Source organism: Talpa europaea (genome assembly GCF_964194135.1).
Source record: "Talpa europaea genome assembly, chromosome: 6".
Taxonomy (NCBI): domain Eukaryota; kingdom Metazoa; phylum Chordata; class Mammalia; order Eulipotyphla; family Talpidae; genus Talpa; species Talpa europaea.
The window spans coordinates 79583369-79599045 of NC_140072.1; the positions used below are offsets into that span (position 1 = coordinate 79583369).

At 35.1% G+C, this 15677-nt stretch overlaps 1 protein-coding gene across 1 annotated transcript in view; it reads left to right on the forward strand.

Moving 5' to 3' along the window:
- Positions 1-320: 320 nt before the first annotated feature.
- Positions 321-15677, forward strand: part of SETDB2 (SET domain bifurcated histone lysine methyltransferase 2) — a gene marked incomplete at its 3' end in the record, with an annotated part of 57419 nt that continues 42062 nt past the window's right edge. The window contains exons 1-4 of the mRNA XM_084235716.1: positions 321-405; positions 9937-10062; positions 11855-11920; positions 15474-15570. Coding sequence (XP_084091842.1) covers positions 390-405; positions 9937-10062; positions 11855-11920; positions 15474-15570 — 305 coding nt within the window. The 5' untranslated portion in view covers positions 321-389. The remainder of the gene's footprint in view (positions 406-9936; positions 10063-11854; positions 11921-15473; positions 15571-15677) is intronic.

Consider the following 15677-nt stretch of genomic DNA (forward strand, 5'->3'; position numbering starts at 1 on the left):
TTGTTATAACAATATCATTTTTACAATTTATTCTTTACAGATACACACCATTTTTTATTGTTCTCCTACAGAATATTTCATGCATTCATGGACCAAAAGATGGAGTTGGTTTTTATCTTTAAAGATATTGTCATTGATCTGGTACAACTATATTCACCTGATGAAGATGGATGGACTTATCATTAGTTTGGACTAGTGGTCAGTTCTAAAAGTTTCTTCAACCACAACTTGTACTTAAAAATTCAAGTTTCAAAGAATATTGGCTTTATAAATGGTGTATTTTCTCTGAGGACTACAATTGATTCCAGGTATATTCTCCAATCAAAGTGATTCAGCTCTTTGATAAAATTAATTCTGAAGAGTTTGATGTTTATAAACAACGCCAAAAGATGGGAGAAAAAAATGGTAGGTTTAAAAACTGCTATCAAACTTTATGTTTAAGTGTGTTTATACATTACTTAGTGAAGCTAAATTGTGGCATTTTCAAGGTTTTACATTGCAGGTGACTTCTGAATTAGAAGGAATTGTGTTTATTCTCTTTTTTTGACTGTCTTCATAATTAATTCTTATCTGTAATTCTAAGGAGATACTTAAATGTACTTTTCAAAAATATATATTTTTCAGAAAACTTTTACAGAAAAATTGACAGAATGGTACAGAGACTTCCCATAGTCTCTACACTCAGTTTTGCCTATGATTAACATCTTATGTTTGACTGGTGCATTTATTACAAATTGTATTTTAACTAGAATCCATAGTTTATTCACATTTCCTTAGTTTTCACATCATGTCTTTATGTGTTTTAGCATTCCATCCAGGATACCACTTTACATTTATTTGTTGTGTCTCCTTAGGGTCCTCTTGGATTTGGCAGTTTCTCAGACTGCCCTTGTTTTGGATATTGTAGTTCTTTGTGGTTTTCTGTAGGATGCCCTTCTATTGGAATTATTGACTGATTTTTTTTGTACATAATTACACTGGAGTTATGGGTATATGAGAGGAAGACCATAGAGGTAAAATGCCATTTTTTTATTACATCATATCTAGAGTGCCTGTGTTATCAACATGATTTCTCATTTGTTGATATTGAACTTGATTATGGGGGGCTGACAGTGTTAATCTAGTTTCTCTGCTGTAAATTACTCCCCCTCAACCCCAACCTTTCTCTACTATGCTCCATGACAGAAAATCACTGTGTAGAGCCCACAGGAGTTATGAATCCCCTTCTTTGAGAACATAATATCTACATTATTATTTGAAATTCTTCTGCAAGGGAGATTTGTCTCCTTTCCCCCACTTATTTATTTTATCATTTATATTACTATGGACTCATGGATACTGATTTTATACTTTGGGTTATAATTCCCTACTGTTTTTATTTTGTTACTCACATTGTTCCAGGATTGGCCATTGGGACCACTTTGAGTTGGCTCATGATGTACCCCCGTCAGTGTGGCTGATTTTCATCTTATTTTTATAGAACTTTCTCTTCTTCTGATACTAGAAGATGTTCCAGGTTCATCTGACATATGTCCTGTTTCAATCCTAGAAGCATTCATTTTTTTTTTAAAGATTTATTTATTTATGCATACAAGAACTGGGGTACCGCCCAGAAGGTGCAGGGGGTAAGAGGATTCACCAGAGACAGAGTGGGGAACAGAACAGTCAGACTGACTGAAATACACTGTTGAGGGGAGCACTGGGCAAGACAGGAGAGGTCTATTGCGCCATGTGGGTAGCTCCCTGGCCAACCAGTGATCGAACTCGTGCTGCAGAAGCTGCAGATAGCTTCACAATGCTATGCTTAACCTTTTGTGCTACCAGGGAGGCCCCAAATCAGTCTTTCCTTGAATGGGTCCTGATTCCTTTTATTGGAGAATGGATTAGAAACCAAGATGTGGGCAATAGGTGTGCTTATTGTCACTGGGATGTCAGTTGCCCTCTCAACTAATATAGCTAGGAAATGTATATGTGTATACTAACCTTTATATACACATGCCTATAAATATTTCTTTATGTAACCATCTATATTAAGCTAAGCGTGAGTTTATACTGATGTTTCCAACTCTAAAATTCATGGGTCATTCTGGCCTATTTTCCTAGTTTATCTCTATGCTCCCACTCCAACACTATGAAATGTGACTGCCCACATCTGTTATTATTTAACTGCTCAATTCCATTATATGTATAGTAGTATAAGGTGGGAAATCACAATGCTTATGCACAGTTCTTTTGCCTTTAGTCTTACAGACTCCACTTATTTCCAAAGTTATTTAGGTTAGCACCTTTTCTACTCACCCCTTCAGTGAGGTTTTATGTACATTTGTAATACTATTAGATTCTTTGTCATAGCTTACATTCTTTCCTGGGATCCCTGACCTCTTAAATGATATCTTAAAATTTCCGTTCGTTAAGGTTCACTCTTTGCTTTAAAGTGCTGTGGGTTTGACAAATGCATGATGTCAGGTGTACAGCATGAGTATCATACAGAACAATATCAACGCCCTTTAATACTGTTGTAATATATGGATTGTTACACAGATCGTAGTACTGATTTCACTGGACTGTTGTCTAGGTCACTTATCAAACTTTAGTTTGGTCTCAATTAATTTACACTCTTAAAAGTATCTATTTTTTACTCTTAAATGCATCTAACAATTTGCTCTTATGGATACTCTCTGTTCACGTTTACAGTATTAGAAATTGAAACTAAGAACTCAATTTCAAAATGTTAATTGGCTTATTTTTTTTAAAAAGTATCAGACTCAACATGTTACTCTTTTGTGAGAAATTGCTTTTTTTAAAACAAAAATTAGAACATTTTACATTTTACAAATCTAACAGTTGGTTAGATAAATTCTCATATCTGCTTTCACATTCCACTATTGTCATGTTGCTTTGGTTATATAAAGAAAATGAAGCTTCACACAAACAAGAAGTTAGAACGGGGAAGAATATTTTAATAGCCTTTCAGATAATTGTGGATATTTGTCTTTGATATAACTACAGAACTTAACAAGTAGTCATTCCTTCAAGATTCATTACAGTGTGGATTCTGAATTCAACATCAGTGAGTTTTTTTCTTTTTCACACTTTCATTAAAATGCACTGATCTGTCTTGACCTTTGGGTCTTTTGCACATGGGTGATTTATTTTATTTTATTTTTTTTAGATTTGAAGTTTTAAAAGACCTTTGGTAAAACTTAACTTTTTTTTTTTTTTTACTATTACTTTCATTTTTTTTTTTAATTCCCCATACAATTGTGACCCCTTTGTTTTGACCCCAATCCCGCCCCTCCCTACCCCCCAACCCCCATAGAGTGTCTCTGGTTCATAGTTGTTTGTTGATTTTGATTTTTACTTTCTTATAGTTATTCATTTTCCTGGTCTCTTATTTAAGTTTTCTAGATTCCTGCTATGAGTGAGACCATCCGGTATTTTTCTTTTTCTTTCTGGCTTATTTCACTGAGCATGATCTCTTCCAGCACCATCCATGTTGCTGCAAATTGCGTGTGTTTATCTTTTTTGAATGCTGAGTAATATTCCATGGTGTATATGTACCACATCTTCTTGATCCAGTCATCTATTTTTGGGCATTTGGGTTGTTTCCAAAGCTTAGCTATTGTAAACAGTGCTGCTATAAACATAGGGGTGCAGGTGCTCTTTGGAATTGATGTTTCTGTGTCCTTTGGGTAAATACCTATGAGTGGAATTGCTGGATCATATGGAAGCTCTATGTTTAGTAGGTCAAGAAATCTCCACACAGCTCTCCATAGTAGTTGGACCAGTTTGCGCTCCCACCAACAGTGCAGGAGAGTTCCTTTTTCTCCACAACCTCGCCAACATTTGTTGTTGCTAGTTTTTTTAATATGTGCCATTCTCACTGGTGTAAGATGGTATCTCATTATAGTTTTGATTTGCATTTCCCTGATTACAAGTGATGTTGAACATTTTTTCATATGCCTGTTGGCCATTTGCATTTCTTCTTCAGAGAAGTTTCTTTTTAGCTCTTCTGCCCATTTTTTGACTGGATTATTTTCTTTGTTTTTGTTGAGTCTCATCAGCTCTTTGTAGATTTTTGTGATCAGTCCTTTATCATTAGTGTTGTGTGCAAAAATGTTCACCTAGTCAGTGGGGTTTCTCTTTGTTTTGGTTATTGTCTCTTTTGCTTGCGCATGGGTGATTTAATAACATGCTTTGGCCACCTGCTGCATACCAGTTCAATGAATTGTGCAGATTTTCTCAGTGTTGACACATTTTATCATACAATATTTAAAAATCACATTTGTTGATATTGCTACCAATCTCATCCAAAGTGGCAGATGCAGGGTTTTCAAATTTCCAGTTTTTACTGGGTAACTTGAATTTCCTCAACAAATGCTATCGGTTTTTCCCTCAACTGATAGGTTGAGAAAATATATGACTAACACCCAAGTCTTAAACCTGTAATTTTTGTTAATGGATCTTTGAATTAAAAAACTTTTCCATTTTAAAAAAGTAGCTACTTTAGCTTATAATTCATTAGTACTTTACCTTCAGATATGCATTGTACTGTGGTAATCATTTATATTACTTTATTAAGGACTTTTTTTAAATTTTTAAATTTTTATTTTTGTATAGAAGAACTGAGGTATAGACCGGGGGGTAGGGAGTGAGAGGATTCACCAGAGACAGAATGGGGAGCAGAACAGGCAGATTTATTGAAATAAATTGCTAAGGGGAGCAGTGCACAATACAGGAGAGGTCTGCTGCACCATATGTGGACTAGTTCCCTGGCCAGGGATCAAACTCAGGCTCTAGTGATAACATTGAGACTTAACCCCGAGGCCACAAGGGAGGCCCCTATCAAGGACATTTTTAAGTGAAATTGATGGTGAAGAATATAATGACTTACTGGTAGTTTGGTGCCACTGCCTTGATTCATACTAAGATACCACCTATGCTTTTTAACTCACCTATGCTGTTATATTATCAATTAATATAATACAGGAAAAAACACACTGTCTTTGTGTTCTTAAAATAGTTTGATTTAACATATCCTCTGAAAGGATGTGGACCTCTCCCAAAGGTTCATAGAACATGCTTTACTGATAACAGGCTCAAAGATGTCATAGAGATTCTCTAAGCCAATATTTGATGTTCCCCCAGGAAGGGGAGAGAGAGTTGTTTTTATTTATATTTTTACATCATTGTTCATTTTTGTACAGTGTTTGTTTTCTCCTCTCAGGTGTTATCCCCATGAAATTCCCCCACCAAGACACAGTGAACCATCACCATACATTCTTGTGCTCCTCCCTCCCATTTTGATCCCTTTCCCTCACCCTCCCTGATTATGTCTCCAATTTATAGTTCGACTGCTAGTTTTGTCTTTTTTATTTCCTGAGCCTTTGTATGGCTTCCCTGTTCCTCCTATAAGTGAAACCATCCTATATTTTTCTTTTTCTTTCTGACTTATTTCACTGAGCATAATTCCTTCTAGCTCCATCCAGGTTGCTGTGAATGGCATAAGTTTATCTTTTTTGATTGTTGAGTAGTATTCTATGTGTATATAATATTCTATTATGTATGTAAATTACAACTTAACCCAGTCATGTGTTTTAGGGCATCTAGGTTGTTTCCATATTTAAATAGTGCTATTTTAAATAGTGCTGCAGTGAACATAGGAGTGCATGTATCCTTTGAATTAACGTTTTTATGTCCTATGGGTAAATTCCTAAGAGTGGAATTGCTGGGTCATATGGTAGAAGCACTTTTAGAAACTTAAGGCCCTCCACATGGCTTTCCATGGTGATTGGACCAGTTTGTACTCCCACCAGCAATGTAAAAGTGTTCCTTTTTCTCCACATCCTCACCATCATTTGTTGTTTTAGTTTTTTTTTTTTTTTTTGGTTTATTTATTTTTTTTTAAGATTTATTTATTTATTTATACAAGCACTGGGTACAGTCAGAAGCGCGGGAGGGTGAGAGAATTCACCAGAGCCAGAGCGGGGAGCAGAGCAGGCAGAAGGACCGAAGCATACCGCTGAGGGGAGCAGCGGGCGGCAGGAGAGGTCTGCGCGCCACGCGGGACCCTCCTCCGGTGGCCGGGGAGCAGCCGGGGATCGAACCGGCGCCGCAGAGGCCGCGGGCAGCTTCGCAACCCAGCGCTCAACCACTGCGCCACCAGGGAGGCCCCTGTTGTTTTAGTTTTTATAAAGATTTATTTATGCATACAAGAATTGGGTTACAGGCCAGAGATATGGGGGCGTGAGAGGATTCACCAGAGACAGAGTGGGGAGCAGAATAGGCAGATCTACTGAAATATACTGCTGAGGAACACAGCAGGCAAGTCAGAGAGGTCTGCGGCACCATGTGGGTAGCTCCCCGGCCTGGAATTGAACTCATGCTGTAGTGGCTGTGGATAACCTGGTAGGCTGTATCTTAACCCCTTGCGCTACCAGAGAGGCCCCATTTTTCCTGTTTCTAGTTGGGAGCACTTTGGCTATTCAAGGTTTTTTTGTGGTTCCATATGAATTTCATAAATGTTCTGTTTCTTTGAAGAATGCCATTGAGATTTTTATTGGAATTGCATTGAATCTATAAATTGCTTTTGGTAGAATGGCCATTTTGATAATGTTAATTCTGCCAATCCATGAGCAGGGAATGTCTTTCCATTTCTTTGTATCTTATATTTCTTTTATCAGTGGTTTGTAATTTTCTTTGTGTAGGTCTTTCACCTCCTTTGTGAGGTTTATTCCCAGGCATTTTAATTTTTTTTGGTACAGTTGTCAATGGGATGGTTTTCTTGATTTCTTCTTCAGATATATTGTTTGCATGTAGGAAAGCTACTGATTTTTGTGTGTTGATTTTGTAACCTGCTACTTTACTAAACTGGTTTATTGTGTTAGTTTTTCTATGAGTTTTAAGGGTTCTCTATATATTTATCATATTGTCCATGAATAGTCATAGTTTTACTTTTTCTTTCCCTATTTGGATTCCTTGTATGTTTTTTTCTTGCCTAATTGCTCTAGCTAGGATTTCCTGGTGATATATTTGTATACCACTAACAGTGTATTTGGTAAGTAATCCATAGATATTCATCTCATAAATGAATTCAGGTCATGGTGATTCATGAGCATTACCTGTTTACAAAGATTATATCTCAAATAAGATTGGAAGATATGTAGCTATGTAATTTGTCTTTACAAGCTGTTATGCCTCTTGTTTTATCATTATGTTCTTGGCAATAAATTGCCATATCTATCTAAGTAAAGAAGCAAGTTTGGACAGACAGCCGAGTTAGCAGATGGTGTTCTTCATTCTAGGAGGCAAATAGCAGTAATACTAGTACATACTGATTTGATTTTCATTACAGTTACCTTCTTCTGTATAATTTGTAAGGATCTGCTCATGAAATATACAGGATTATTTATAGTAAATCGTGAGTGTACATACAATACAAAAGAAAGGAGCAAGAGACTAAAATTGTTTATATTGTAGTAACCATCTATACTATATATAGTTGAAATGAAAGTCACTCAAATATTTCCCCTTATATTTTAGTCTCTGTTCAAAAAAGTTATTAACTGAATCTACTAAGTAATCTCATTTATCATTTATATTACCACTTTCTCGCTATTACTGTGGATAGTTTCCATAGCAAAAAGACAGAAAAATGATTAAGAGGGAAAACATAAGGAACAAGAGCCATTTAGATATGAAAATTAAACCTAATAGTACAAGACAATAAAGATTATAAAGAAGAAGATAAGGTCATAGGAACAAGATATTTAATACTCAACAAATAAGTATTAATTTTTTAGTTATATTTATTGTGCAGCAGATAGTTTTAGTATTTTCTGATTGACTTTATTAATTTGTCTGTGTCCTAACTGTTGATCCATTCTAAGACTAACATTTATCCTGTTGCTTTTCAAATAATTCATTTTAAGTATGTGCTATTAAATAATGTGATATCATGTTTTGTCATTAAGTAAATGGTAGTCACTGAAAAACAAAATCAGTTAAGTCCTGTTTACTGTCTTTCAGCATCACTGCTGATTTTCTCATACTGGAAGAGAATTGTGTATGATTCCACAAGATTATAATGCTGATAATAGCTATTTCTACATGCCTTTCAGAATCCTTCCCATCTAAATCTCTACCTCAAATTAAAATAAATCCTTAGTATGGAATATTGGCTCCATGAAAAGAAACACGGTAACAATTAGGTGCTTTCACAGATAATTTTTCTTGAAAGCAATGATTTTCTTGCTCATCTATCTGAAAAACATAATGATTTTATAGATTCTGGGAAAGCCCTGATTCCTCCACTTACTTGAATGATCTCTAAAATTCCACAAAGATTAATTCCTTTTGCCTGACACTGTATTGCCTAAATTGTACACCATAATTTTTTGCTAATTGCTTTGTGTCTGTCTGCACTTGGTCTTACTCTGGAACCTGTGTTTCCAGTTCACTTGCCCTAAAATTTCTCACTTGTCCCTAAAATTTCTCACTTGTCCCAATTACTGTACACATTGTTGCATGAGTTAGAAGCTTCGAAATCACTTCTGAGTTCTCCCTGTTCCCACTGCTACCTGAGTGACCTAAAAAGCAAATCTCATCACATCACAAGGTGATTAAACCTCTTGAGTGGCTCCTTATAGCCTTCCATATAAAAATGAAATTCTGTACCATGGCACACACAACCCTCCATGTCATGGCCTCCCTGCCTTTAAAGTATCTTTTTAGTCTTCTCACACTTCATTTGTTTCAAATGTTGAAAATTTACCTGAGCTGTGTATGGGGAATTAAGTGTAGGCTTAGTCTTGTGTGATACACATCAGGTCAAAGTGTTAACAAGGAAACAATATCCCTGCTGAGAATGCTATGGTAGCAGCAATTAGCCAGAAATCCCCTTTGGGTTAAAGCAACTTTGCCTGGGAGAGTTGGGACTGAGGTGTGAGCCTCAATATTCTCACTATTGCCAAACTCTCCAGTTCTTGGTTTAATTTATTAGGAAAAAAGGTATTTTTAATAAACTTACTATAAGCACTTTGCTCATTAATCCAGTGGTTTCTCAAGTGACCTTTCTAAATTTCAACCTCTATCCTCTTTAGCTTACGATATGTTTTTTTTGCATTTTAACATTTTGTAAATATTTGTGTTTAACATTTTAGATTTATTTTTACATTTAAACATGATGCGTGAGAATTGACTTTGGCCTCTTTGTTTTAATTGCCTTTCCACATTGGTGTTTTCAGCTCTGAAATGATTATCCAGGAAATTTATGATTAAGGGCTTGTTGAACATCTGAAATGTTGGTTCATCTATATAACTTTGTGAAAACTGTAAATTTTTTTTTTTTTTTTTTTTTTTGTGGGACCCTCGCTGGCAGCTGGGGAATGAACCAGCGCTGCAGAGGCTGCGGGCAGCCTGGCAGCCCAGCGCTCAACCACTGCACCACCATACCACCAGGGGAGGTCCAAAACTGTAAACATTTTGCTTCATGCAATGAAGCAAACATTTTGCTTCTAAAATATGTTCTTTTAAAAAGCACTTACTTGGGCATTTAGTTTTTTCACCAGCTGTTTCATTATGAAACTGTCCACATTCATACTTGATGGAAGGTATAGCCCTGAGGTTTTTTAAATGCATGTGTCTGCATATATACCCACTGTCATTTAAAATGAAATCAATTTTTCTGTTTGCCAGTTAAGAGACAGTCTTGCTGAAGCTTTCAACATATTTTTTAAATAATCAGAAATAAGTGTGACACATCATAGTCTTTGTTTCCATATTTTGCAAAGAAACAGAGAAAAAATATTTTTTTCCCCAAAGAAAGTAATAGACCTATTAAGCCTAGATTTAATTTAGAAACTGAACAGATTTTCTATAACATGTTCCTGTTTATTTTTATTTAGCTCTTAAGCTATTCACTTACTTTTATCTTAGGTGATGCAAAAACTTTTTGGATGGAGCTGGAAGATGATGGAAAAATAGACTTCACATTTGAACAAGTGCAAAATGTGCTGCAATCACTGAAACAAAAGATCAAAGATGGATCTGCAACAAATAAAGGTATGAAGATATAAAATCTTTCAGTGGCTAAACATTATCCACTGTCAAAACAGTGTAATTCTATCTCCAGTTCTTTTTATTTTAAAAGTCAAATAATTTGTTAACTAAGAATCTGTCATCAGTTGTACATTTTTTTTAAACGCTCTGCTTCTATAAAAACTTTATATTACACATGGATATTTTGCAAAAGTGGGTAAAGATGATTGCTTTGAATAATAGCTACTGAATTGACCTCTTTTTATCTTGGGCTTACCTGCTCATGTTATCTTTTTTTTTTCCCTTTGTATCTTTCTTTGTGGGTGCAGTATTACCAAACTCCTGTCTACTCATTGTACAACATTGGGTACATACAAAAAAATATAACAAAAATTACCTATTACTACATCATCTAGAGACAAGTAATTTTTTTTTTAATACAAAAGTGTGTGAAACTCAGTGATCACCATGGTGATGAGAAAAATGAATAAAAGATCTTTTTCCTGAGTCGCAGGTAAAGACTTGCCTGGGGTTTCTGTGCCTGCCCTCCTGAGGTAGATTACAGTTTATGTAAATTGTCAAAGTCAAAAAAAAAATTACATTAATGTAACAAAGCACTTGATTTGAAGGGAGTATCTGGTAATCTAACATGTATATGTCAAGAGGAATACATTATTTACATTTAGGGGGCTTTTATGTCTGTGGCCAGTGCAATATTTGTGAGAAATTTGAGAACTAGATCATAAAAAAGTTGTCTTTTTGTGGATATTTAGATCTGAATAATCATCCCACTGTTTTCGCTTCCACTAGAGGCAGCAATAGAAGTTTCGAATAATGGTGTGCTGAGTTCTTCACAACCAACTTTTTTTTTTTATGGTTTACTGGTATCGCTGTAGACTCTGCCTAAAGGCACTAATTCTCTGCTATTTTCTTCTATGTAACTTATCTGTTGCCTGCTTTAAACAGAAATGACCTGAGTACTCTTCTGGAAGCAAAACTTACATTTTTTATAGCAATGAGTTCAGCCATCTAAGTTTTTATTTTTTCTATTTGTTTGCAAGCCTGGTTGGTTGTAAAACATAAGACTTTTTTGTATGGAAAACTTCATTCTATCAGGACATGGTTTTCAAGCAAAATTTCCGCCAGACTATTACTTATTCCCCCCCCCCCACTGCTTTTAGTACTTTTTGAATGTTCTTTTGACCTTAGTCTGTGATGCACTTGTCCAAAAATTTAGTACTCGCTTTCATTTTAATATTCCTTCATGAGTAAGATATATATCTAGATTTGACTCCATTCCACTCCTCACTGAATGACATGGAATAAATAGCTCGACTTCTGAGTCTCAAATTCTTTGTCTCTAATGCAGATAACCATATGAAACTCCTAGGAGTGGTAAAGATTTTTTTTTTAAGATTTATTTATGCATACATAAATAAATTAAGATTTATTTATGTATGCGAGTATTATGTCTGGGATATAGGCCGGAGATGCGGGGGATGAGAGGATTCACCAGAGACAGAATGGGAAACAGAACAGGCAGACTGACTGAAACACACTGCTGATGGGAACAGCGGGTGAGACAGGAGAGGTCTGCTGCACCATGTGGGTTGCTCTCTGGCCTTCCGGGGATTGAACTTACACTGCAGAGGCTGTGGATTGCTTCACAGTGCTGTGCTTAACCCCTTGCACCATCAGGGAGGCCCCAAGTGTTGTAAAGATTAAATGAGATAAAGTATGTAAATTTTTTAGCACACCATGAATAAAGGTGATGCTGCTATTGATTGTTTTCATTCTTTATTCCTTTCCTTAACAGAATACATTCAAGCAATGATTCTAGTGAATGAAGCCGCTATAAGTAACAATTCAACATTGATAAAGGGTATGTACATTTCTAATCCCAATCTAGAGTATTCTCTGGTATTTTCTTGATTCCTAGCAGGCCAGCCTTGATTATGTCAGGTTAACTAAAAGTAAGATAAATGTAAGATCTATATTTGCAAGTTATATCAATGTTTCTCAACTGAAAAATACCAGCCGTCCAGAGATAAGTAATACATACCCTACTAAAGCTTCCTCAGGAAGGAATGAGCAAATCTTTCTTTTTTGAAAAATCGTCTAAAAAGGACAAATAGAATTCTAAGACTCAAAACCACTGTAAACCTGCTTTCATAAAGAACAAGACTGAAAAAAATTCTGGTAGAAATATTTAATTTCCACATTTTTATTAGATCATCAGTCTTCCAACTATATAAACAGATACATTTTGGAAGGAACTGATCAGAGATGATACACCAGGACTAGAAAAAAGGAAATTAAAAATCTATCAGAATCACTACCCCATAAACCTTAGTCTATCACTAATTTGCTGAAGTGTTAGGGAAATACATTTACTAGGTTTTAACTGATAGTACTATAGCAAATTGTAATAATTTTAACAGTCATTATTTGGAGCCTTAAAATTTTAATATCTGAAAATACAGATTAGCATCATTAGTTTATTTTAAAGAAATCTTTTGTTGCTCAAAAGTATCCTCAACTTCAGTAGCTATTGTGTGGCTTTAAAAGAGTATTTTTTTAAGTATTTTTTCAGTACCTTTTAATAGCATTTGGGGCCATACAGCAATTTTGTGTAAGAGCCTTTTCAATGCAGGCAGTGGTAAGAGCAACTAATTCTAAATGCTTTTGTTCTTTCTGAAACAATCTTATTTCCCATTGAAAGAAAATGAGTTAATTTCAAAAATCGAAATACTGAATGTTGATAAATATTTTTATATAGATCATTTGAAAGGTAATGGTTTGTCAAAATGTAAGTGTATGTTGGGTGCTGGAAGTCAGCTCCAGCAAACTGTCGTGTCAGGGGTTCCTGCAAGGACGAGACAGCGTGGACGAATCTGAGGGGGTGACGGGAAAGGGAATGAGGAGACACTAACACTTGATCAGGGTGTAAGTATCATCCTGCTGAGGGTCTCAGCAGTACTTTATTTATGTATTTCAAGCAAGTGGCAGTACATAAGCGTTGTGCTTTCAAGTGAAAAACTAACAATTGTGGCATTTTTTCAAAGTCAACCTGGGGTCTCTTGACCTCTTGCAAAGGTGATAATAATTATTGAAACCAGCCTGGGGTTCTTCCATCCCTTGCCGTGGTGATAACAATCATTCTTACATTGTTCTATAAATGCAGTTACCACACAAAATGTCCCCATAACAATCATTTATTTTCCACCACCCAGTAATTGTTCTGTTAATATTAAAACCAGCAAACAACCAAACTTATATGACTAAAAGCTGACTTCCTTATAAATACTAAGTTACTAATTGATCAAACTTTATAAAATTTCCTAATCTTATTAAAAACATAATTGCCGCTAAAATAAAAAACTTCTTACTCCTATAACTAATCTGTCACATAATTCTAATTTTATAGAAAATAGTAAATCATTAAAAAATCAGAAACCCAAAGAATCCCAGTGCCGCATAAGCTGCACTGACATTTCTCTGACCTCAAACTACAAAGAACAAGTGAAACTCTATTAATTACTTAAAACAGTATTTTTAATTGTCACTCTTCTAATTATTTTGTCAACTAACTACTATCTTTAGCTTAATAGCAAAAAAGTTATCCTCCTTCATATGGCCTTTGCCTTAAAAGACCACAAATCTATATCAGAGACTTGGCCGGGAATGTTTACAGCCTTTAGTTCCCAGAAGTTTTCAGATGTGACATATCCCTTATTTTTGTAAGACCAAATTCTGAATCACTGCCTCCAGGCAGAGGATTATTAACTACTCAAAAATGTACTGTTTGTATCACTCAGTGCCATTGTTGTCAAATTAGATATTTAGTAATTGGTCATACAGCATTTGCAGTTTTATTTATAAATGTATATCTTAACAGTTGCCACATGCAGAAAAATTAGCCATAAACAAAAAAGAATTTAGTAGGAGTCAGCTATCAAGATTCCTGACTTTTCAGGCATCTGCCCCATGCACGGACCTTTGTCAGAGGGCATGAGCAGCATGGCTCGCGCCAATTGGGCCTCCTTGGTGGCACAGGCGGGCGGTTGAGCGCCGCACTGTGAGGCTGTTCGCAGCCTCTGCAGCGCCAGTTCAATCCCAGCCGGCCGGCGAGAGTCCCACATGCTGCAGCAGACTTCTCTTCTCTTGCCCACTGCTCCCCTTAGCAGTGTATTTCGTCAGTCTGCCTGTTCTGTTCCCCCCCCCTCTTTCTCTGGTGAGTCCTCTCACCTTCCCACACATCTGGCCTATACCCTGGTTCTTGTATAAGTGAATAGATCTTTTTTTTTTAAAAAAAAAAAAAAGTGTGTTTTTCAGTGCTACAACAGTGTTTGTAAATAATTAGGGAGCTGTGTAACTGACACTGTTGGTAAATGCAAGCATTAAAAGCTTTCTAGTAGTAAAGTTTTATATGAGTATTTACTTAAAAAGAACACTGGGACTGGGAGAAACAAAAGAACTTGATATTGAGGTCAAAGTGAGCCATTCTAAATCCAGCCTAGACTCCCCATCTACTGCCTTTATTTTTCTTGCTTGTGTTTATGTCCATAAATATTTGCTGTGTCCCCAAAGGTTTAGATATTGTTTTCTGGAAGGAAATTTATTTAACATTATTTATTAATCATTATTAACTCTTAATATTTCTCCCAATAATTAATTATAAGATTGTTTTTCAGTGAATCTTCTAACTATGTTTATATGTTTTATTCGTAGTTGTTATATGGATTTATAGGACTCATGCCAAGAAATTAGCTGGGAAAAAGCAGAAATTCTTAAGTTTGTAATTTATAAAGTTTATTTAATTTTGAATTAGTTATTATAGTTCTCATCAATGTCAGATTTTAAACCTTTCTTTACCTTGAGAATTAAAAGAGGGATATTTGTTTTCCAGTTAGCCAAGGAGTAGCCTTGAATTATAGCTTAAACTATTCTTTTATTAAACTTTTATTTTCCTTTTAATAAGGGTGGTCTTCACTAAAGCACATGGTTAAGTGCAGAAAGATAGCGATTAAAAGTCACAAATGGAGAAACAAAAACAGATTATAGTAGAACAATCAGAAAACAAAAAATATATCAACTTTCCATTTTGTAACTTTTTATATAGTGTTCAAGTGTTACATTATTTTTTCATAAAATATAAGAGGAAGTAGGAATAGTTGATGTTCACCTAATTCTGATGTCAGGCCAAACCAAAATTTCTGGAGTAGAAATATCTTCTGAGTTTTTATAGTATCCAACCTTGTTAATATTTTTGAAAAGAGTTACATCTTATTTTTTGGTTGTCTTGAAATCTTAATATGTTTGCAGATTTAAGAGTTACATATATCTCTTAACCAATAAAGATATTATTTAAATAGAATAATGAATGACTTTTAACTTGGTGTACTTGTCACTCATGTTGTATTTCTTTTATGTAGATCATGTGTCTGTGATCCAGAATGTACAGGAAAACAAATCAAATTCATTGCCCTCTTCATCACATAAAGACTGCTTTCCAGATGACTATATATATCTGTATGTATATATAAGTTAAATTTTTTTATGTTGATGCTTTTGCACCCAGATGGAGATTTACTCTTTCTAATCATTTGATGTAAGAATACATAGAATGTATTTTAAAA